This window comes from Galendromus occidentalis, unplaced genomic scaffold, assembly GCF_000255335.2.
Source record: "Galendromus occidentalis unplaced genomic scaffold, Mocc_1.1 scf7180000077488, whole genome shotgun sequence".
NCBI lineage: Eukaryota > Metazoa > Arthropoda > Arachnida > Mesostigmata > Phytoseiidae > Galendromus > Galendromus occidentalis.
Genome location: NW_003805476.1, coordinates 1,743,737 through 1,768,533, shown reverse-complemented (window position 1 = coordinate 1,768,533; position 24,797 = coordinate 1,743,737). Strand labels below are relative to the sequence as shown.

General features: G+C 51.2%; 2 protein-coding genes across 2 annotated transcripts; one reads left to right on the top strand and one right to left on the bottom strand.

The window, feature by feature from the left end:
* Nucleotides 1–35: 35 nt before the first annotated feature.
* MED31 (mediator complex subunit 31) lies at nucleotides 36–585 on the top strand. Its single transcript, XM_003746103.2, has one exon. It carries the CDS (start codon nucleotides 147–149, stop codon nucleotides 501–503), a length of 357 nt encoding a protein of 118 aa, XP_003746151.1. The 5' UTR covers nucleotides 36–146; the 3' UTR covers nucleotides 504–585.
* A 127-nt stretch (nucleotides 586–712) lies between these two features.
* Nucleotides 713–5,249, bottom strand: LOC100897313 (histone demethylase UTY). Its single transcript, XM_029112297.1, has 5 exons — nucleotides 5,190–5,249; nucleotides 4,925–5,077; nucleotides 3,014–4,828; nucleotides 2,694–2,861; nucleotides 713–766 (listed from the first exon to the last, which is right to left on the bottom strand). The coding sequence occupies exons 1-5, from the start codon at nucleotides 5,247–5,249 to the stop codon at nucleotides 713–715; spliced, it is 2,250 nt and encodes a 749-aa protein (XP_028968130.1).
* Nucleotides 5,250–24,797: the final 19,548 nt, after the last annotated feature.

Genomic DNA, 24,797 nt, shown 5'->3' with positions numbered 1-24,797 from the left:
ACTACCGACCGGCCATCAACGACAACGACAGAGTCGTCTTCGAACAGAGAGAGCTTGCGGGATCAGTTCGGCTCTGCATTGTCTTATTGCTCTCTGCTAATCAAAAATCGTCTTCTCATACATCCCATGAGGAATTGACCGTCATCATGGCGTCCGCAGCTATGAACAGCAGCGAAGACCAAGAGAAAGTGAGGTTCCAGATCGAACTCGAGTTCGTACAGTGCCTGGCAAATCCGAACTACTTGAACTTCTTGGCCCAAAGGGGATTCTTCAAGAAGAAAGCTTTCTGCAATTACCTGAACTATCTCCAATACTGGAGCAAACCGGAATATGCCAAGTTCATCAAATACCCGATGTGTCTGTATTTCTTGGAGCTCCTCCAATATGAACATTTCCGGCGAGAAATCGCGAACGGCCAGTGTGCGAAATTCATCGAAGACCAACAGCTGCTGCATTGGCAACATTACACACGCAAAAGAGCGAGATACATGACAACCCTGTGAGTTCCGATAGAGGAACGTGTTTTTTTTGTGGACTCCTGATCGAGAATAAAAAAATGAATGAATAAAAATAAATAATAAATAAATATATCTCCCAGGAATCATTGTACTCATCTCTCCCAGAATCATTTTCCCGCCGGAATCCTATCCAATGCTAGTCGACCATTGGCAGTGAGAGGATATCCCGAAACTTCCAGCCATCCCAAAAACTCTCAGGAATTCGAAGTTGACCCGGAGGAATGGCGGGAGGCGGGGATATCCGCAATCTATCCATCGCATGTGGAACCATGAGGTATTCCGCTTGTAATAGCTGTCGAGGTAAAGATATTGCTCTGTCATGACGATAGGTCGAGTCAAACGCACAGATATGAATGATTGATATTCTGTTTTATTGAAACACGTGCGGCGTCATCTATATTACAAGCTCTATATACAGAAACGTTTCTACTCTGCATCCATCGTGCTTCATGTTTCTCTCTGTCTACCTGTGAGTCAGACTCTTCCGGCGTGGACCTCAATCGAATCTCAATCAGAATATGTTCAATATATATAGAAGTTTACATACTCGAGACCCGCAAGATTACAGCGGCGGCGCTGATAGAAGACGGAGTCAAGTTCAGAATTCCCCTCCCGCCCCAATCTAGTTGCAGTCATATTTTTCACACGCCGAATGGGAGTTGGCCAGATACGCAGACGAGAAATTTGCATAGCACTGGTCAGGAGACCCGAAATATAGTTTATTCTCCATTCCGATTACTATGAGACCGCTCAAAAATACACGGTCGTTTGAGCTTATCTTAGACGTATACTTCTTCTACTCCCGATCCCAAACATTCGTTTCGAAACTCCTCGAGAGAAGCGACATAAATTACTTTAATACGGTTCACAAACTTGTATCTCAAACTGGATTCATGTACTTCGAGAGATTTCGGTCAGACCCAATCATACGGTTCCCTTCCTCGCGTTTCTCAAGGTGAAAATTTGATAATCTATTTTCAGTATAATGGCAGTGACTTAGCTTGGGACATACTCGGTAATCCATCGCTGACACTCGCAAGGAAAAAGGAGCTCGCGAAAAAATATGTATAAAAGTGGCCTGAAAGCAGCTCTTTCACAAGCGATTGGTCTCACACGCAGATGATCCCGCAAATTCGCTCGCGTAAGCTGTATACTTCCAGGAAAAATCCGGAAAAAAGGTAGTGAACCCCAAAATACGTTCGGGGCGATTAAAATCCATAAAATTGAGGAATTTGCAGAGGGAAGATTTGAAACAACATATTCTAACTACTAATCGAAATCTTCTTCAAGCCTACGAATTGCATTCTCTCTAGAAGTCGTCGCCGATTCGGTGACGGATACTGATGAACGTTATTCATTGAGATCAAAGACGTACGTTAGCATTCTCGGGAGAAGAAGAAACGACTTTCAGGGCCTTTTCTCCTTTTTGGGCAAATGGCGTCAAACAAGTTTGACATTTTTCCTCCTCCAACTAAGTCTCCTCATCTATCTCAAACTCTGTCCCTTCGGAACTGCCTCCCGCTGTTGGCGGCAATTCCCGGGAACTTCTAGTAATTGGGATTCTTACATTCCATGTGTTCGCCTCTCAGCACTAAATCTCCCCTAACAATAAATAGTTGCAGTACATGAGATGCAGTCGTGGCTGGCTCCATGAGAACCGCGGTGAGACCGTCGGATTGCATGTACCGATTCGGGGGGTTTCTGGTCTCTGCTACCAGGGTTCGTTCCGAAGCTGGCAATAAGATCCGATGCAGCCCGCCTGCTTTCCATCTCTCTTCTTCGGTCTCACGGCTCCATCTTTTCAGACGTTCCATGGAAGGAGGACCTAACTATAAAGCTTTCATAAGATTTTGGGAGCTAAGACGCGACTCTCGAATTTCGATCCGAGGGGAACGAACGAAAGAAAGATGGCGAGCTCGTGAGAAGAAGTTTGAGGAGATCTTCGCAGAGTTATGTCTCAGCTCTAACTAATCGATAGATCGATGGATCCTCTCTGAGTGAAGGTGGCAGCCGGAACTTCATTCAATCGTAATTTCTGAGATCTGGAAGACAGAAGGAATTCTTCAGCGTCGGGCCTCGCGTCCAAGTGGTCGTTGACCGGTGGCGGAACGCAGTCGCCATGATTCTCCCTGATAGGTACAGGATTCGAGGTCTTCGGTGATTCCAGTGACCCACCTTTTTAAGTACGAAGTTGTCGTATATGCGGTGGAGTTCCTCTTTCGTGTATTCTTCGAGAACCACGATGTTTTTCAGGGTTTTGCTAAGCTTCAGTGCGCATTCGATGCAGTGCACCATGTGTTTCTTGTCGATCTCTTTCACGAATAATATGTTGAATACTTCCACCTGGAACATGATAAAAAACATCCAATCATCGATTCTGACTCGCTCGAAAGTATGATGGGGAATTGCCGGAGATTCACGGCGAATATCAAACGAAGAACGACTCCCCGTCAGTTCGCTCCCTAACATGAGTATTCGAGGAGGAAGGGACTCACATCACACGAGTTGCAATAATAGGTTTCTTCGTCATCGTTGCGCCCGTGGAAAATGATGTTCTTGCCGAGACGCCGCACGAACTTCCGCTGGCGTTCTACGCACCGAAGACTCGTCATCAGACACGATTGGATGTGTCGGAAGAGCTCTTCTTCGACCGGTTGGATGTTCCGGATTCTGCTGTTACGGTCTTCTTCGGACGCGGCGTTCCCGAGCTTTTGAAGCCAGAGCACTTTCTCCATGAGGCTCTCGTTCTTCGCCGTGAGCTTCGGGGCGATCTTCTTGGTCACACCCTTGACGTCAACGAAAGTCAGATTCCGGGCGAGATTCCAAGTAAGGTGCAACATGGGCACGATGGACTTGAAGCCCTGCATGCGATTCCACTCGTAGCGCTCTACGCCGAGTCTGTACTGTTCGAGGTTGAAGGGACCGATGTTCCACGCAACATTGTTGCACCAGCCCGACGCCTGTACCCAATGCACGCAGCCCGCGTTCACGAACACCGTATCGCCTGGCTTCTGAGTGAATCGGTACACCGGAATATTCGCAGCCAGGAGATCCTCTTGGAGAGGCCACCAAGAGCCAAACAAGTAACTGGTGCCGTTACGCTCACAGAGCGCGTGGATGTCTCCCCAGTAGGCGTCATCTACGCCGAACCACTCACAGTCGCCCGGTCCGATGTTTATGTTCACCGAACAGAAGTTATTGTTCTCCTGATGACCCGGAGTCCTCGAGCCGGGAACTTTCATGTACAGTTGGACCGTGTTCATTCCCAGTATCGTGTGACCGACGTGCGATAGCATATTGCTCTCGTCAACCACTCGAGCGAAGGGAGGGAGTTTCTGGAGCTCGTTAAGCTGGGCTCCCCATTTTTTATGATCGGAAAGGTCCAGGTTCGTTCCGAACTTGATTGTCTTGAAGCTCGACGACCTCCGCTGGCGTTTGGGTTTCAGGGTTCCGGCGCTCTGCAAATTGGAATCGGACTCCGAGTCGGAGAACTCGATTTCTTTGAGCTCCGGGAGCTCCAGGTCGCCGCCTTTCTGCTTGAGCTTGTTCTTAAGACTCTCGACGTAGGTTTCCGACTGATACTGAGCGTATCTCGAGACGGTTGTGTGGCCGCGATGTGATTCGCATCGCCAGATCTGCCGTACTTTGTCAGCATCCCAATTTTCATCGGAGCTCTGCTGGAACTGTGTCCGAACCTCGATAGTGTGTTCTGGGTTTGACTGGGAGAGAGCTTTCGTTGAAAACAGCGAGAGGTCGACCTTGAGAACGTTACACATATTCCGAACTATGGTGATCGGATGCGATGTGCAGAACGCCTTAACTCTCGCGTTCAGCGCTTCCTCGGCGGTCCGCACCGTGACGAATTTCACCTTCGGCAACAGTTTTTCTCTCGGGAGTCTCGGACCGTCTCGCGCAGGAAATTTCGGTCCGGTGTAATCGTCGAGGAGCGCCATCGTCGGCACGATATGTCCCAAGTCCTCCACCGCGCACTGTTTCTCCAGTTCCTTGGCTGTCATGTTCTTGGAGAAACAGGCGTTGAATTCTTGTAGGTTCACCTTGACGGCATGGTGTGCTGGATGAATGAATCGGGCGTCTTCGTACAAGACCTCCTCCTTCGAAGGGTCGTCGTCTCCACTTTCTTCGCCCGAACTCCCCAGCGAGTCTCTAGACATGCTCTCAAAGTTACCACTCTTCCGTTTGCGGAGGAGAAGCTTCAAGTGCTTCCTCTCGTCCTTTATATCGACTCCTTCACGAATCATGCGCTTGATAGGATCGCCCTCGTCGCGGACGTTGTACTTGCTGCACACAGACTGAAATGGGAATAATTCATTCCGATTATTCGACTGTCACGCGCGCTATCACTTTCGGGGAGAGGATTGGGCTAACAAGAAAAGTACTATACTCACCTTTTCCAACGAATAAGTCATCATCGGAGGAGCCATCGGTGGAGGGCAGAACGAATCAAGGGGGGGCTTCATGTCGATTTTGCCGAGACCCTTTGACATGACGTCGGGCGGCATTCTGAACGGTCCTCCCCGGACGCTTCGCGACGGCATCAGCTGCGGGAAATTGTGTCATTCGTCTTTCTGTCACATTACCAAGCCTAGGCAATGAGGAATCGAGTCCTCTCTCAGACGAACGGATAGATATCTCGGAGCACGAGAGATTTACCTTGTAGGATGCGTCATCCTGGGGAACCTGCTGGGCGTTCTCGTAGTCCGGTGAAGACATCTTGTCGTAGTGAAGTTGCGTATTCCGTTCCACGCAAGCGGCAGTGTTGAATGGCAGTGAAAATCTGAGGAACGAGAATGTCTCCTGTTACGGGCGGTCAATATCGCGGCTCCGCTTTCGATGCCCATTGTCTTATCTGAAGCGACCGAAAGCCGCAACGTAAGCCCGCCGTGCTGCGACCGCCAACGCTGGTCGGCGGTCATGCAGTCCGGGCTTACCAGTCTACAATAAATCAAAGCAGGACGGGGACGAAAAAATCGTCGCTTCTTCACCCACACCACCCCACTCTGGGGAGCGGTCGCTTGTCTTCTGGCTCCCAAGTGTCCATAAATCGTCAGCACCAATTGTCAACATTTCGATCGATAGATAACAGAGCTCATACACGAGACGAAGCTGGCGGACGAGAGCGAGTCCAAGCCCGAGAGCCCGAATTCCCGCTCCGACGCTGAGCAGCCCCGGCGCCTCACGATATCGATAATCTCACTGTCGCGGAAAACTATGGAAACTTGGTATGCTCGACATCCGACAGCTCCCTCTACAAAAAGCTTCAGTAGATCCCCCTGGGTGAAGACCCTTATCATGGGGAGCGATCTACCAGCGGAATCCTCATGGTACCGTTCAGCCATCGACCGGAGAAGTCTCTCTCCATTCCTCGCTTGTCAAGCTTCGAGGTATCATTCAGCGGAACGCTGATTGAGTCATTCTGAATGACTCGCTTTCGACGCGATCTCGAACGTGCGCCCACCGTGGGAACCTTCCGGTTTCACTCGAATACGAGGAGCGGCGCTCGACGACTTAATGAGAGTAACACCGACTGGAACGCGTCCGGAACGCTCGAGCTGCGACACAGAGCGTTGGTGGATTTGAACCGCACGGTTTTCCGGATGGAGTCTCGACGCACGATATCAGAGGCACTTCAGTCCGGATTAATGACATCAGAGCTCCCTATCCTCACCGCCACATAGTAGGACCTCTTCTGGAAAAGAGGTTTTGATCCGCTGCAGTGAAGTCCATGAGATGCACTCAGACACTTTAGACACACTGCGAAAGCGTCGATCGACAAGCGCGGTACATCGTCGATAACTAGCATCCGATCACTTGTGTGGATTTCTTTATGCTTCGGCATTCTTATCGAGCCACGCCCCCTCTCCTCCATTACGTCTCACGTTATTTCCAGCAGAATTGATGTTTTTTCCCAGAAGCAGGTACGTTCCTCCCCGACCGTCCCGTTCCGGACCGGAGGGCCGTGAGTCATCCTCACGGGCCGTCACCGCGCTGTGATTGTCGTTGTCGGTTCAATCATCTTCGCTGTGATTTCTTTCTTATTAGCGAAGCGTTAAAGCTGCGGAGCTATTCGATCGAAGAAGAAACCCTCAAAGCTCCCTCACGGAGGGCTCGCGAGGATCGACCACATGCGACATTGAAGTTTCGTAAAACTTTAGCTAGCGATGAAATAGGCGAAATGTTCACGAGCGACGACGGCCTACGCAATAATAATGACGCTGATGACGGTGACGAAAACGATAGAGACGAAGAAGACGAGGATGCGAAACGCCCGAAATGTCTCTTCCGTTGAGAGAAACTAGCGAAGATGAGACGATGGAGGAGAGAGATAGCGAGAGATTTTTAGAATATCGTCGTCTCCACCCTTTGTGTCTCGTGTCTCGCCTCCAGCCGGAGACACGACAGACGGAAAACGCTTCGGTCCTCCGACCTTTCGATAAGCGCCGTCTGGTGGGAGTCTTCGTCACCCGCCACTCTATCGGTCGGTAGCTTGGACGCTCGGATGGTGGCTCGCCTGCTCGTTGGCTGGCTGGCTTGCATGCTTCGCTGCTCCGTTGGGTGACCCACAAACCGAAGTCGTATTCTTCATCTCGACCCGCTGTCTTCGTTGAAGTTATCGTCAGGGAGCGACGTCTAAGCTCGGTTTCGAGCCTCACTTAGCGAGCTTGACCGAGGGAGCAAGTTGGACAGCTAGCAAAGTAGAGCCTCGGTCTGTCAGTCAGTCAGTCACGCGGTCGGTCAAACAGCCAACCAGTCACTCATTCATTCGACCAAACTGCTAAGCAGCGGTTTACAGCGGCGCTGACTTGACTTGGGTACGGCTTACTAGTTACACCGACACTATCCCCGAGCATTACTACCAACACCACCATCGCCACAAACATTATTGTTAAGAGCGCTCAAGCAGGAATTCCGTGGCGCCGGAACAGACAGCTGAGCGTCGAGAAGTTCCACTTCGGAAAACTCCACCAGCCATGTCGGCCGTGCAAGCCCATGATTTGGATTATTATGGATATTTACTCTGATTCTTATCCTTGGCGCATGTATCGAGCGTTCCGGATATTCGCGAGGGATTTTTCGGGATAGAATAGTTCCCGGAGAATTTTTGTTTCATTCTCCATCATTCGAGCTATCCAAGATTGCCGTAGTTCCTGTTGTGTGCACTAGCACAGATGAGAACTCAGGTGTATGAGCCGCCCTGTGGTATCCGACACCGCGCTTCCCCGTATCACAATGGCCGAAAGACGTGGGTGCTCGGGTGCTGCGGCGAGTGGGACTGAAGAGACTCATGCTCAGCAAATCATTGATGCTTTCAGCAAGCGTCGCCCTACAGGACAAGCTCAACGGGCATCTTCGAGTCGTAACTCTCGAATCATCCTCAGAGGCGTACCGGGAAATGCTCGTTTCATGGTCCGCTCCCGATTCCCATTCTAAGCGTCTGATCGGCTCGATGGCTTCTTCTGACTCTTCGCCCGTTTGTAGACCTAGCTGGTCAGAGGGTCGCTCATTAGGAGCGTAGGGCTTGTTCTCCGAGAATCGTGAGTCGGTTTTTTAAGGGATTCTTCTTCCTTTGAAAACTGCACACCGGAGCCGCCGCCGCCGCCTCCGCATCGTCTGTCTCTTCAAGGAACGTGCGTTCGACTTCAGAAGCGCTCCAGAATTGGGATCATGGGTGCGATCTAGGAGGAAAGCAACTTTCGAAACAGAATATTCACCTAGTTTTTGAGGTGGGCAGTCCGATTAATCCCTCATGGCAGTGAATTGACAGTGGAGCGAATCTGGAACGAAAGACGATTCTTATAATACCTGAATTATTATCGGGCTCCGTCGGAACGGAGAAAAATTGCGTCACCGTACCCATTTGCGGGAAAGTCAACCCCGACTGCGAAAACTAGCGATTTCTGAAACTGCCTGCCCACGTCACGTCATGCGACGCATCCGAACTCATACGAGAATCTATAGCGTCCCCAGTCAATGACAGTACAACATTATAATTTGGGCTCAGCGAAGCCTGACAGCGCAAGGTGGGTATGATGACCGATAAGTGTTATCCACCGGAATGGAATTTATTCATCGGAACAGGAAGCACACCGTTACGAGAGACGCGACGGGATTCCGGATCTCTGCATGCCCTCTCTGAGCTCTGCCTACCGTGAAACCCGTGAGATCCACCACAAGAATTCGCTCCAGACATCAATCCGAATCTATCTATGAGAGTCAATGAAACCGTAGGCCGTCACGTAAAAATACACGTGGATGCCGTAGGTGCGTATGTGAGTTTGCGCGTCAGATGCCTCGACTTCCGGCTTCACTCGGGCAGACATCTGCGTACTGACGGAACCGCCAGCTCCGAGCACCTCGTGAGCGTGTAGGCTCGTAGCAGATCAGCCTAGCGAGCCAGAGACCACCTGTCCGGTGATCTTGGGCGAGCGTGGATCCCGACGACCGTTCGCTCGAGCGTCTCAAGGTCCAAACCGTTGAATCACGACGACAACGGCGATGACTTCTTCGTTTTCAGACGCCGAACCAGCCATTTTGAATGGGCGGAATGCTTGCAAACAAAAAGCTCAGCGCCGAGACAGTTCCGCCGTCCTCGTAGTTCTCGCCATTCTGTTCAGGTCGCGTCGCTTTCGCGGAGGCCAAAAGAGACAGGGCATTTCGGGTCGATAGCGGCGGCGGCGATTGCAGGGATCCCTGGATGGATGGCTCTGGACTAGAAGAAGGCTCTCGAGATATTCCCGAAGCTGCTACGGACCTCAGCGTTGCCGGCGACCGTTGCGGCTTCGGTGAGACGGAAAATTACGGATCGCTCAGGAACTTTTGGAATGGCCGTTGGATCGGAAGTTCCCCGTTGATTGTTGGAAGTAACACGTCGTTAGGGAGCTCGACCGTACGTGACTGTTCGTTCCTCGGTTCCGATTGATTCTTCTGCGTGAACTCGAATGGATGAATGTCCCGGGTCCCGAACCAAGTGTTCAGACGCGATTCGGTGCTCTAGAAATCCAGAACAAGCGAACAATGCCCGCTGTCGAGCGGTAACTCATAGACAATTCGGTGGGAAGCTTGGTCAAGTTGGCAACGCATTGCTTGCCGCTGAGCGAGAGGGCTCGATGGCCCCCATACTCATTGAACATCTTGTGAAGTTTTCTTCTGTGCATCTTTTCTACTTCTCGTTTGGTGCCTCTCGGAGGCCACCGCTTTACCTTCTTTACCCGTGGCTCCACGGCGTTCCGAAGTCTTCGATCCAAATTCGGTTAAGGGAACGACGAGAATAATCTATGTATATCGCCGAATTATTGTTATGGGATCGAATTCGAGGAGCCGATGGACGAAGGTAATTTTCGCGATAGGTGAGAGATCGTCCGAGGAATCGTTTGACCTGGTCTTGCCCATGAGAAAAAGGGGTACCTAATTGAAAATGTCGTTGAGCGTCTAGAACTCGCTTTCTAGCTATTCTATTCTGTTGGAACCCGTCGAGCTTTAGGCCCTGGTTTCGGGTCTGTGACTAAAGGAGCACTCATTAGCCGATGGAAATCTTCCGTACGCCTAGTCGACGAACGCCATCTGGTTTTTGGATCCGATGGGGTAAACAGACCTATGAAGGAAAGCCCTAGCCGACGACACAACGGTCCGTGAATTTTTTGTTTTCAGATTTACATATAAGTCGACTCTTTTCTCATCTGATGTTTCATGTCCACGGAACCCGAAACGTATTCGGCGCCGCATTCACGGTTCGCATACTGAATAGGTTAACCTTCAGCATGCGACTCCTTTTCCTCGATGTTGGGGCACACGGAGTCAAAAGCAATTTCGAGTGATTGTATGAAACATGCGATAGTCTCGGAGGATCACGGTAGATGCCATCGATCTATCCCGGATGGAGCTGCTTGCTGTCGAGAGACCGCATCGGAAAACGGTCAAAACTCTCATCATGCATCTGTTCATTCGAAGGCACTCGTAGTTCTCGTCAGCCCTCCCGCGTTTCGCACAAGAATACGTATCTGATTGAATCAAATATCATGATAACGGGAACGGAAGAGAAAAACGTGCAACGCGTAGGTCTGAAAAACGGCACCGGCTCGCGAAAAAGTCCGTCAGTACTCTCTGATCCGGTGTATCTTCTGTGGATCTTCGTTGTCGTGCCTCGAGCCTCGATACGGCTAATGAAGTGTTTCCCTCTTCGTTTAGCGTCCCTGAGATTCCCCTGAAGCGTCGATTCGGCATCTCATTAGATATCCGATACTGGACGAGACCGGACGATTGCCGTATTTTTCGATTCTATGCAGCAAGAAAATCTGAGGATGGGCGAGGATTGATTTCTGAACAGATCTCAATAAAGAGCAACATGTGTCCATCAATAAGCCCAGTTGTGCACGTTGAGAAAACGACTGAGAACGCAGATAAAGAGGCGCCAAACGTTCGTGTTCGGCGGCCTGACGTGATTTTCGTACCGGTGTTTGGGGCCCAGGAAGCGCATCTTCCGTCTCATTATTCCTGTCGGTGTCGCTCGAGATTGAATTTCTCTTTCATAAAAGAAGCGCAGGTGAATCCTCTCACCGAACCTAGGTAGCCTCCGACGATTTCCACTGCGGACATCGGCGCGAAAAGCATTCCTGGTCGGGAGAACGCACGACGGTGTATACTCTCATCCATGAGATCTCACTCAGTCAGCTGGCTCAATATACTCTACTTCCGGGTCATTCCCGACATCTGGGGAGTTCGACTGGACATGTTCGCGGGATAGATGGATATTCTGAAGCATTTGAATTGTAGAATCCAGAGTTGGGATTTATCAGAACAATCGATTCAACGATTTCAGTCGAACTTCGATTCGCCAGACCTCTGCTAGACGTTGAAGTTTAGGACTTCCGCGTTCGTCCGGAAAGTCCGTTTGAGGATTTCCCGAATCGCATTCGGAAAACTCGGCTTTTGGAATTCCGTATTTCCCGTATTTCCCTACCGACCGACGTGCGGGCTATGATGCGACGAGTTTGTCGATTGCTAGTTTCCACGTTGACCAGAATCGAAATGGATGATGCATAGGGTTTCATAGAAAGATTGAATCAAGTCACGGAAGCCCGCTTCATGCTCCCCGAACTGGTACTGGTTCCAGGGTTGCGCTACAAATCGATTGCCGGAGATCTTTGTGAGACAGCAGTTCCATAGCAGATCACCGAAGATTTCCAGAATGAATCAGCGGAGGGTGAATGGAAGCGTGTCCACGTTTAGGGCACACCCTTTCTCTTCGAAGCTTGGGAGAGCATTCCTCGCCGTCCCGTTGACGCTGTCAGAACGGAAACGCCGTCACGCTCGGGCAAGTTTTCTGTTCTGACGGGCCGGTCAGGATCGCTTTCCAAGCACCGAAGTCGCTGACGAATAATTGGTGGCTTCGGAGAATCTAACGATAGGATTCTTCAGCCGCACCGGAGATGACTCACGGAGTTCTGGACCGACGCTGCGAGGTCAACTCCGTCGTTGTGACGTGATACGATAACGAGTTTTCGTTTAGTTACGGATTAGAGAAAACGCCGCATCGTTTTCTCAGCGGCGCTTCCAAACGTTGAGCAAGCGGGTTTTTGTTCTGTGAACGTAAACGATATAACGGTTCACCCGTCTATCTCTCACGGCTAACTTTCAACGGCAGTGAACACGAAAGCGTTGAAAGGACAGCTCACTATCTCGTTATCTCACTGTTCTTGTCTGTTATTTTTCTCTTCGAGGTGGCTTGTTCTCACCGCATGTCTCGATTAATTGCCTTTCAGCAACAATACAGCAGCGGCTGCAGTTCGCGACGTCATCCAAAACAAAGACCATCGACAGGAGCTTCAGCTCCTCGAAAGGCAAACATCACATGACGGTCGGTAGGAGTGGTGTCTCGGGGTTCGCGAGAGCACGAGTCCTGTCAGAGGATATGTATGTTCATTTCAAGAAGCTCAGTGCGCTCCGCGCATCAGAATCGACAGAATGGCAATGAAAACTGAATTTTCCTCTTCCCCCTCGAAGAGAAGTTAAGAATGAGATTCAGGGAAAACCTCGAAATCAACTCCGCGTCAGACTCCGATTCGGATCGAGGAACTTCCATCCGTACAAGACAGCAGAAAGGTATGGATCGAAAGCACAAACGCCTCTCCTCTTCGATTCGTTCCCTTGTCCTCTGGCCAGTCCGTCAGTCAGCCGGTCTGTCCGTCGCTCAGACCTTACACCAAGCGTCTTACAGACAGAAGAGCTGAAGAAGAAGAGATTGGCTTCATTCCAAACTCATCATGGATCATCATCATCACAACCACCGCCACCGTAATGCAGAAGAACTTCATAATCATTCTTCGTCTCTGATTCTCTCCCCGGTATTCTCTCGGGATCGGCGGCAGCTGCTGTTGCTCTACCAGAAAGAGCAGAGCAAGAGACCAAGCCAATACCAGAGCAGTTCCGTGGGGCGAATGACTTCAGCATTGGTCGGTCGGTCGGTCGTCCGCTCGCTTGGTTGGTTGCCTACCTGCTCGCTTGCCTGCTTGATACTTGCGGCTTTCCGCTGTCTGTCGCGACTGCCGACGACGACGCTCATCGAATAGTGCGGACCCTCTGCAGTATTCACTTGTTTCTTCTGGCAGTACAAAAGAGCAACGACCTGAAAGCGAACGACGGTGTGCCGTGCTGTCATACGCATGGGCAAATTCGCCGCCGCTTCCTTCCCGTTGAAATTGCTCTATCAGAATCGGGCTCTTGTTCGCTCCGGTCCCACAAATCTCTCCCTCTGATCTTCTATTAGATCCGTTCCGTTGTTCAACCCTGTCTTCCAGAGAAGATTTAGATCGAGCAACGAGAGGATTTATGCCGGAATCTTTGCTGAAACCCTTCCACGTTTCGAAAATCCGCCGAAATGTGGAAGGAATTTATTCTCGCGGGTTTACAATGCGGCCCAGAGCGAAGTCGTCCGTCGCTGAGAAGGACTTCGGTCGGAACGTGTCGTCATCGAACAAGTCGCTGTCTCAAAGGAGCAGCCTCCTTGCTTGCTTATAAAACTTGGTAGACCGCAACGGTTGTTTCCGATCGCGTCATAATCGCTAGACGCCGTGTGGTTTCCCTGCATGAAATCGTGGAAACCCGATTCACGCATGTGATCTCTTCTTTGGTTCCTCCTGCTCCATCCGGTCAATCTATGTAGAGCGTGGTCGACAGTCGCGCCGAATACATATTCGCCTTCCACATAAACTTTCGGAACGATTGGGTCCTCCCATCATTACAACCATCGAATCCCGATTGGCAGATTTATTTTGAATGTGATATCAGCGACGACAACGACAGATATCTCAGTCATTAGATTCATCGTCATTGTTTCTTTCATGGCGCGTAGGCCGACGCCGAGCTTGGCGAAATTGTAGGTTGCTCAAGAATTTTTCCTCGGGGGACTCCATTGGTAGTTTTTAGCTGCGCTGGCCCGCTCCACGAAATTTCTATCGGATAAATATCTCTTCCAGAAGAAGTATCCGAGACGCTTCGGGAAGTACTTCCAGAGAAGCGCCGGAGAAGAAGTGTACGAGAGAACTATCCAAGGGATGGGCAGAACCTCAATAGGAAAAGGAAACGTGTAGGTAATGATTCGCTCGGCCTTCCTCCTAGGGGGATTTCTCGCAGAAACGGCCGATTTTCGGATGCGTCTCAGAAACCCTCTGGATATTCTCGACTAAAACGTTGATACGGGTTTTTGACTTCTGATCTAGTCCCGTATACGATTCGGGTCCTTGGCCGAGCGGGGAAAACGGTATTTGTCAACTGCTTGAGCAATGATCCATGGAGATGGGAGTTTCCTGGTGAGCTTGATCGGTAATCCCCAGGTCTTGAGGAATAAGACTCGGCTTAGTAAACTGCGGAAGGTCCCGATTGCAGACCAAATAGCTAAGAATTTAGTCATGCTAATTCAAAAGCATCGTCTGTAGGATCGGTATCTCTGAATAGATATCGGAACATTCCCTTTGTCTCCCCTCGATATCCGGTATCGATGCAAAGATGACGAGATCGTAGATCGCGAGCGATCCATAGTCCCCCAAGCGAGGTTCGGAACTGAGATAATTCAATAAAAATAATAGGAGCCTTGCATGAGAAGCTTCCTCAGAAGGGGGTCCGTGGTCGAGGCTCGGAGCCTGCCATAAGATTTGCGGCATGAAGACAACGGATATAGAGATCCGAGTAAACAAAAATAAAGATGTCTCATAAATAAAAGGTCGGCATCTGGTCGGACAAGTGGAGCAAGCGAAGAGAGGAAATGCTGCCCCCTTCGCGGATCCGATCATAAACGCCGAAAATGTCGAGAGCCGCGCGAAAACACCCGCGAACATATCTGAGATAGAAGAATAACTTCATTTTAGTATTTCTCTCAGGATACGGAACCATTTGACAATGGCCGCCGCCGTCAACATTTCAGGAATCGAGCGTTTTCTACATCATAAATCTTTTTCACTCGCTGGGAGTCAATTCTCAGACTCGTGCACGAGACAGAAGGATCTTCGGCTTTAAGACCGAGTCGCATCGTTTCTCCGGAGCGAACCGCGCGCAATGTCCATGGTCGTTTTCCGGTGACATGTGCTCACCCAGTTCAGACAGCCCTCGATGAAGAATGAAGGCAAAATGAATCAAACAAGGAACTACATTCGCCGCGCGCCCAAGGGCTCCAAGTATGTAGGAAGCGGCCGCCATCGTGTCCGAAGGGACCTTCCGACCTCTCTTCTATAGATTCCGCTTCTCACAATGCCATTCCACAAGCGATTCGATTCTACGAGCGGTTTACGCGCCGCGAATAATCAGTCGTTGGATATTTAGTGTGCGTCCATTTCGATACCTGTACAAATGATTCCAATGAGCTCGCCGCGTTCCAACTTGTTAGAATTCCAATTCCTTCCACCTTGTATCGCATATTCACATTTTGGGCGGTTTCAAAGAGCCCGGACAGACGGATCGATCCCGCAATGGGAAGCCCGTTCCGTGAGAACGGTATCCTTGCTAAACGCATTATATCTTTCCTTCCTGGCAGTGGGAGGGCTCTGCTTTCCACGTTTTTTCCTGCCTTGAGCATGAACGTCTACTCCGGCAAAAAAGCGGATCTCAGTTTTTGAATTGATTTTGATTTAATGATTATCATATTTTTTTTTAATCGAGCCGATAGGCATATGATAACTCGTAACCCCTACATCGGGATCGGCAGATCAGAGCGGTGTTCTCCGCCGATCAACCTCGGTCATGCGCCACATTCACCCTCAGCCCAGAGTTTCACTTGTTTAACTGGAGCTCATCTCCCTTGGTTTTTCAGCGTCGAATCCCCGGAAATTCCTCGTAATCTCCCAAGCGGTCGATTCCGAGTGTCTCAGCATAGCCACTGGAAAGAACCCACATAGCTCAAGCCTTGGAAGACAATGGCCTACGGAGGAGACTTCCGCAAGAACATTTACGAGATATCGTCCTAAACCAAGAGGAGCAATCTACCGAAAGATAGTTAGGCTTTCGGAGCGACTCAAGTCTTGTCACATAATATGAGCGGGATATCGTCGAGCTACTATCTGCCGCTCGACTCGATCTATCTTGGGACTTAGGGCCCCTGAGCATTTCGGGCCTTCTTCTCCGCCGAACCACCAGAGTGCAGTCGGTCCACGATCTCCTTGCTGTTCGATTCTCACTTCGATGACAATGTCGACTTCCTGGTTCACCGTATTTCTGGTTCACCCTTGCTGTCATTCATATTCGATGGGTGGTCGTTGGCGAAATTATTCAATTTAGCCGTGACCAACTAACGAGTAGAACTACCGGGTCGCTTCTTGAAAACATTCCAGCTACCACGATGCCGAGATCGAATCGACCGTTCCATGACGTCTATCTACGGCAAGGAAGGTCTCTCGCTGGCGGGCAACAATGCCAGCACTTGAGGCACTCTTAGATACGCCGCTGACGACGACCAACTATGTAACCAATTGTGAGTGAACGGCTGGGCAGCTATCGGCGTAGCCGAGCAGCAGTTCGTCGAGCTGACGGTAGAAGAGCGTGCCGGGGCACCTTCTCGTCTCTTTCCAGGGATCGCTCCCTGGATGCCTCTTGGAGATGGACGCGAGTCCCTTTGGGATGAATGGATATTTCACATCGATATATCGAGTTCCGTCCTCTCTCCCCAAGATCAACGTGGTCCGGAGCGCGTCCCGCTGTCATTCGGCGGCGGACGAATATTCGATTGAAGCAGCGCGTACGCTCAGCTGATTCAGAATTTTTTTGGCGTGCCTCCGCGAGTCAGCAAACGATCGAGTGAACAAAAATCGACCGGACTAGACGCCCCAACAAAACAATCCATGCAGACGCCGCATCCATCCAGCCTCAGCCGCTCGCTGAGCTGGTCGTCGGCGGATAGCTGCTGCCCATAGCAGACAAAAAGCAACCACCGCCACAGCATCAGCGATCCAACGCCAGCTACGAAAGAGAACGCCAGCTATGAGCATTGGGACAGCCGCAGCAACCTTGTCGGCTTGACTACGAAACTGGGCTCACTCTCTCGGCTAGGCAGTCGCGACCAGGTCCACAAGAGCAGCATCGACGGGATCGGCATCACCTCATAGAGGCCCACCTGGCCATGATTCATCAGAACAACCTCCGAGAGTCGCTCCCTTTCTCTTCTTCGCTACCGCTCTCTGTACTTCGACGACGACGACGACAAGGGATACAGGCGGCAATCGTTCTTCTAGTCTGTTGCTGGAACCGCCGATGCTACTGTTAGTATCGGGAATGGTGGCGGCGGCGGCGTTGGTAGAGACTAAGAGTCGGTCGCGCCGCCAGCGATGGGTAGAGCACGAGCGAGCAGAGTTTGTTCCCTTTCTTCAAAGAGCCATGGCTCCGGCTGCAGCGGGAGCCATAGCGCGAGGTCAAGCAGCTACACAGAAGTGATGTGTTTCCTATTTTGAGTTTTGATCCCCCCATCCGTCCCCCTGTTTCTTTCCGCTTCTTCGACTTCTCTGAATTTTTCTCTCTCGTTCCTCTTGCTCGATTTGTGGGAATGGAGAATTGCGTCCCGCGCGAGACTGTCCAGACAGGCAGACTGACGATAGTCAATGCGCGATCCTACAACGAGAGGCCTGCGCGACCGATCATGGGAGATCTCTGTGGATATCAGCCGGCGTAATTCTTCGGTCCATCGATAGAATTCCCGTCCGAAGAGGGTTTCGCGAAGACATGGGTGGAGCAGGGATCGCCGAATTCGGGAGCCACTAGTGCTTAATTTCCGCCTTTGCTGCTGGTGTTCAAGAAGATTTCCTGCTCTTGCTCAAGATTAGGGATTCAAGTACAGCGTAATATCGATCGCTTTCATCCGTTCAGGCTCCCGCTGGAATGTTCTCTCGACCTAACGGCACTCCTGGAGAGCGATGGCGAACGACTTCTGCTTCGAGATTTCTGCCCCACTACCGGAGCTCTCAAGCTAGTCCGCACCCACTTGCTTGGAATTTGATGTAAAGCTCTCGACTTCTCTACTCCATGAATCACTCTGTCCGTAGCGTGATTTTATTTGACGATCCCTTCCATCCTCCCATCCATTAGTTCCCCCGCGACGGCTTCACCTGGATCAGGGATCGCGAAGCGTTCATTCCGCTCGAATTCCGCCAAGCTGAGGATGCCTCTAGCTCTGGATAGTATTTCGGGAGGGGAGAAATCTAAAATACACAGTCTCGTGCCCACCGAGGAGATTGGTGAACTTTCTCAAGTTATCTTCACCAAAAAATCGCCTCGTCATTGACTTCTAGATGCGAGAAAATTCTTAGCATTCCTCGCGGGAACCCCTTCGACAATCGACTGCAGGGGCTCGAAGACCTGAACGCTGCTTCCGGAATCGTTCCTATCGATGATCACATCACAATCGTGATGATTATGATGCCGACGACATAAAAAACCAATTACACTCGTCAAATGAGGTTGCAGTTGGCCGCAGCTCTCGCTGTCTGTAGAAGCGCAATGCTACCGGCAGCCGCGGCAAGCTCGGTCTCAGCGGACTTTGACGAACGGGGTCATCTCACAAACGATTATTATCGCGTAGTAGGTCCATCTGACAACTTGTGCATGACTCTCCCTCCCCTGCTATCCGCTGCTCCACCTCGCACAATGACTTGCTACTGGAACGCGTAGCATTCTTGTCGGGCCAACGAGGCTAGACATAAATAATCAAAAACCCGCTATTAGAGCTATCGAGCGAGTAAAAGTTATGATGAGAACTCTTCTAGTTCACGTTGTGCTCCGGGAGGGGAAACGGTGTCGAGAACTTTTTTTCTCAGGCTCAAATAAGAGCGAGTCGTAACTCTCTCGAGCTCGCTCTTGGCCTACCGGGAGGAATCAATGTCATCCGCTTGTTGACACTGCGCTTTCCATCCGAGGTGTTCACTACATATGAGTTTTCCTAAGACAACGTCGTAAATCTTCCCGGGAATACCGTGTTTTTCCCCACTCGGTTCTTGGAGCAGCCCCCCAATCGTCCCCGATCGGAGCTGTCGACGCATGCATGCGTCGCGACTCGCGACGCTCACTCGAGCCAGACCACGTTTCTTGAGCCCGAGCCTTTCGTTTTTCGGAAGGAGAAGAAAAACAAGAACCGTTGATGAGAAGGAGAGGGAAATGAAGACGAGTTTAGGTGTGCTCGAAGCGTGAGAGAGTGTGTCTGTTCTAAGGTGGCGTCAGCGGAGTTTCCAACGCTCCAGAATCCTTGACCCAATAAAGAAATGCCTCTTCCCACGCACCTGCGCCGACCGCATTATTTGCTCCGCTACCGTAATTAGTGTCATCCTTAGCAACATTGACATCATTATTACAGCCGCCGGCGCGAGGTCGAACTCCGTTCCGAGCAACGTGTCGCCAGAGTTTGATGAACTTGTGGCGAGTTCGAATCGTGATCTCTTTCCTATCACGGACAAACGCAACATTTCCTACTAGGCCCCGATCAGCAGAGATTAGAACGGATCCGCGTACTTACTACCTGCCCACTGTTCGGCTCGCCCGCTGCCGGTCGCACCTGAGGCCTCTCGGAGTCCAGACGCATTCTTGTTGAAAAGGGAATTCTCCCCCATTTTTCTATTCTCTCCGAGCGATCGAGTCCGTCGCTTTCGTTGCACCATGGCAGTAGAGTAGCTCTTCCTTTCGATTGTCTGCCTCTTCGACTGATTGTAAGAGCAAGAATCTGTCCGCTAGGTCGCCGAGCGTCAAACTCTCGTCTGGTATCGGGTTGTGGGTGTGCGGGCCGCCAGAAAATAGATTCATGAGTGTGCTCTATCCAAGAGAGCTCTCGACGCAGACCAATGAACCAGCCGAGCGAGGGGACGACGAACCGAGAATTCTGCCTGCTTTATCTGTTCACATAGTATTGTAGTTCTGCAGCAACGTGCGTCCATCCACCTGTAGGCGGAGGAAACCGCTGATCCGCAAGCTTTCTGAGGGATTAGGCTCCGAATCGGTCAAGTCCGATGATTTCTATCTCGACGGATGACCAGAGTTGGGGATTTACCTCCGCTAGATTGTGCTGTGCGGATATCCATGCGGATTCCTCACGAAAGTTCTTCAATAGCATCATCTGGCCCTGATCCATGTTTCAACTTTCAAGAGGCGTTCATCAAAGTGGATGATCGAGATCATGAGAAAGCACGGATGGGATCAAGAGAATGTCGTTCCCCCGATAGAATTGGTTGATCGGAGATGTGACCTGCTGGAATTCTCACCGCCACGACAACATTTGAGAGCAGGCTGAGGAACCATGTTTCGAAGCAAAACAGAGGTGCCTGCGCGCGGATTGTTCGAAACAATATTACGACGCGAATCATCGCCCCATCCAGCGATTTGCTCGTTAACATTTTACATGCACCTGTTAGGAATCGCGGCGTCCAGACACTGTTCAACTCCGATTCTCACGCTGCCCGTCGCACCCGATCGCTTACTGGTTAAGGCTTCGCAAAACAATCCCCGATGATTCTGTTCCAAAAATCACACATTTCGAAAGCGAATTCGGCCGACAGAGGGGGTTGACTGGCGAACCGATTTTTTCAAGCAAATCGACGATCTAGAGACCGCGGTCGCTGCATTCCGCATCTCTCCGATGTCGTGAGAACTCCGTGCGGCAGACAGAACTTCCACGTTCCTGTGAATATTCCGCAGATCTCTGTTTTCGGGGCCGAGCTCCTGGATTCAAAAGCGGAATAGCATGTGAGCGCGTCAGTTCCTCGTGCGATCCTCTTTCGAATTCAAGCAGAGAGATCCCACGTACTCCTTTCATGGCTTGAAGCCATCGGATTAATGAACTTGCTCCGGCTCCCGGCGGAGATTAGGCTGGAGTTCAAAGCTGTAAAATAAAGTCGCCGGGCGTGCATTGTGAGATGCGAACTTGTATTTTTCCCAAGTTTGGGCAACTCGGCACGTCGTCACCTCTCGCCAGCAGCCTAATGGTGCTGGCTCCCAGCGAGTTTGGCTCCCCAGAGATCGCTCCATGAATTCTTGGAAGCCTTCGCTGTTCGTCCGCATTCAAAAACACATCGACGAGAGGACACCGCACCGTGCTCCTAGGCATGACTCACCAGGAGCGGAACTGAGTGAGCTGCTAAGCAAGACCCAATCAGTGCGTTGATAATAATAATCGACAGAGGATGATTTTCCGTTCGTTCTCCGAAACCGACCCCTGAACTGTTCGAGTCGCGGCAGTGCAAGCGGAGACCGATTTACGGGAGGGAAGTCGAGGTTCATTGACATTCTTTTCCGATACAGCGTCGTATCGGTAGGCGTGGGAACGAAGCATGAAACATAATGGAATCGGAGAAGAACGGGAACCAAATCTCTTCGCTTCCTCTGAGATCGTTCGACGGGCATTAGGATTCCCGCGCGAAACCCGGAGACACCGGAGAGCAATTGGCGGGTATGATGTCAGATCAACCTTCGGGAATTCAATCAGCGATCACACTGTTCGCACTCTGGATTTCCCTATTTCAGCTTGCCGCCGTTATGTTCGTATATGTATGTACATCTTCGAGACCGTACAGCTTGCTTGAATATGCTGCGTAGACGGCGCGGCGTCGGTTGCGTTGGGGCTCGGGGCTCCTTGTTGTTGAAATTACCTAGCGCCACGACGACCAGCAGCGCATGGATCGAGACCGCCATCACCCCAAGCGTTTAAAGCAGAACCCGATTGTGAGAACCCCCGATATTTTCTCCTGTTCTCCCACTCTTCCTCTCTCTCAGGGTTTCCCTTTGTGTCCCACTCCTCGGATCAGAGTTGAACGAACGGACTGATGGACGGAGGGACGGAGGGACCAATTCCTGAAGCTGGTGAGTGTGAGGGCTTCTCCGACGAGGCGAAAGAGTGGTTCCACGCGAACTCAGCAGCGCTCGAGCTCGCTGCCGGACGGGCACGCAGCCAGCCAGCCAGCGAGCGAGCAGAGAACGAGCGAAACAACCCTCCTGACGAGAACACCCGAAACCCGCCGCGGAAGGGAGACTTCGGCCGGCCATATGCCGACCTGGCAGCCCGCCTTCGACTCCACGGGATCTTCATGGGAAAATTCCAAACGGAGATCGTGTGGGGAGAAAACTACGTTCAGAGCGAACTTCCGGGCCGAAAGCTGAACTCATTGATTTCGGTCGGCTAGAGAAGCAGAAGTCCCCTTCGAGCTCACTCAGTATATCGGTCGGAATATAAACAATAGACGACGGATCCGATCGAGTTTACCTTCTCGATTGGCTCAATCGCCGAATCCGATAGCGCGAATCAAACACTTTCGAGCCTGTAACTCGATCCTCCCGGAACTATTCAGAAGACGAAGAGCTCGCATTGGTATCCGGAAAATATTGGGATAGGAGCTCCTTGAAATTCGAACTCCGAACATGAAAATTACCATTCACGAGTGATGTGAGGAACAGCTCATCGAGAATACAGGAATAATGTTGAAGCGGCAAATGCGACAATGGCCCCGGAGTGGGATGATGTCGACGCCATTTCAAATCATTCCGGATACGGTGGGGAGGCGTTCAGAGCTTTTGGAGATCGAGGGTTGTGGCATGACTGGGAACAAACTCCATCCCGCGCAAACGAGGCAAAGTGTACTCACTGGTGAGGCTCTGCTTCTGCCTTTTGCCACCGAATCTCTCCCCAACGAAATTTCTTGCGAGGCGAAACCCATGTTTATGTTGTTTTGGGGGCTTCATCTGCTCGAGATCGCTCGCTGCGATTCCGGACTCCCGAGTTGATCAGCTTTAGTCTTCAAAAGTAGTGCGGACGATACAGTCATCCTGTCGACCTTCATGCGGCAGGGCGTTTCTCTTGGCAGCAAGCTGAGAATCGGAGGAAGACTTCCTCGAGTCTCGAGGAGGGCGGGGGAGTAATTCCCGAATCGGAGCTTCGCGAGCTAAATCCGCCCTACGAGACACTAGGTGCCGCGCTCTTCCCGGAGAGTGGAGTTTCTATAGAGTTTTGACATCCTGAGCGGAAGGATTCCTGAGGCCCGCCACGATCCTACCACGTACTCCGAATGATGTCTGAGGGACGGATAAAATGCGGATAGCGGGTAGATCAGGATCAGCTGAGACGCAAAGGCATCTGGACAGCGCTCGATATAGGGGCGGACTCCGCTCGACCCTAGGCTGGTCGCTCATGAATAACGGAGTTCGCTGCTCTGTTGCGCGCTCCCCGGAACCGTCACAGTATATTCGGCCTTATAAAGGAGTGCCGTCGTTCGGGCAGTGAACTCAGACATGATCCGTTGTTTAATTGCGAATAATTCGCTATAATTCGATCAGTGACAAAGCCAAGATCTACCGTCCGCAGATACAGAACCGATGCCCTGCTGCAGACGGGGACGCGCCGCGGCGCCGACTCCGTTGGAGGAGGAGCTCATCGTTATGATGATGATGATGGCTGTGAGGATGACGGTGAGAAGTGCTCAAACGCGTCGAGCTTTCCGTTGGATGAGCGCCGATGAGTCGCCAGGTTAGTGACCCCTGGCGGTATGAGCGGATCGTCGACGATTTGAATACAATCCCAAACTGAAGGAACGCGTGACGTGAGAGCGGCGATGATGATGATGCATCTTTTGATCCGTCGTTGGTCGCTGCTAGCTGCGCTCAATGGCTTATATGTAGAAGCAAAGCGCAGAGGATTCTCGGTTCCCGCGATGGGGGATCGAGGACCAGGAATTCTAGGGCTCAGAGGTTACGGGTCTTGAGATCAGAGCTATCAGGAAGCTCCCTACGACTCGCGAGAGCGACCGGCGACTGTGCGTCTGGTCCACGTTCGCTAACCGCTAGGAGTTCTGGGGAGCGCTCACGAGAAGAATACGGCCGCTATACAGAATGCGTCCTTTCACACTACAGAACAGACGCGAGCTGACTGATTGTGGGGACATCTGGAAATAAAAACTAGGCCGTCCGAAATCAGGCTCCGCGCCGTCGTATAAGTACCAGCGAGTTTTGAAAATGATAAAGTGCTTTCACCCATTCTAGCTGGGCGGCAGCTGGTCGCAGTTCTTTTTTTTCGAATTCATTCTCTTACGGAAGGATTTCGAACCTGCGCACGTCACCAGGCTTCAGTCACAGCCTGTTGCGATACAGCCCATTTCACAATGTCGTATGCAACGCTCAAATGCATCAGATGAGTATGCATGTCTGTCTGTCAATGGGGACCTATGCTGTTTCTAAGCGGAACAGCGCGGAGACTCGTGACGACACCCGTGACGTCGTGGTTCGATCTGTGGGAGATCCTGCCCTCCTCCTCCTCCTTTTCGGTGGACGGAGGGTTCCAGATCCGCTCTCGGATGGCTGAGGGCTAGAAGTACAGCTCTTTCTAGTTCAGTGAACTGTTTCGCAACAGTGTCCCAAGCTAGCCCTCACTCCAGGAAGTAGTGGAGAGAACGGCCTCGTCGTAGAGACCTCAAACCCAAGGTCACGCTCCATTGAGGAACCGGTACAGCTTCGCGATGCAAGGAGCCGACTCAGCTGAGCCAGCTCGAGTACCTGACGGGAACCTCGACCCAGCTGCGGACGAAGCTCTGCTCCAATCACTGTTGGTACAGCGAACGACTCCTCCGTGAATATCAGACTCGGAGCGAGGAGTTGACGGAGCCGGCGCCATTGAAATTGAATGCGCGAGAATCTCCGACGGGAGTCCTATCCTAGATTACCGTGAATCAGTGCAAAAGACTGAGAGAAGAGCGAGGATAACGTTCTGATATTTGAGCTGCCCCAGCTGAGATAAACATGAGCGATCCCAGCGGTCTTTAGTCA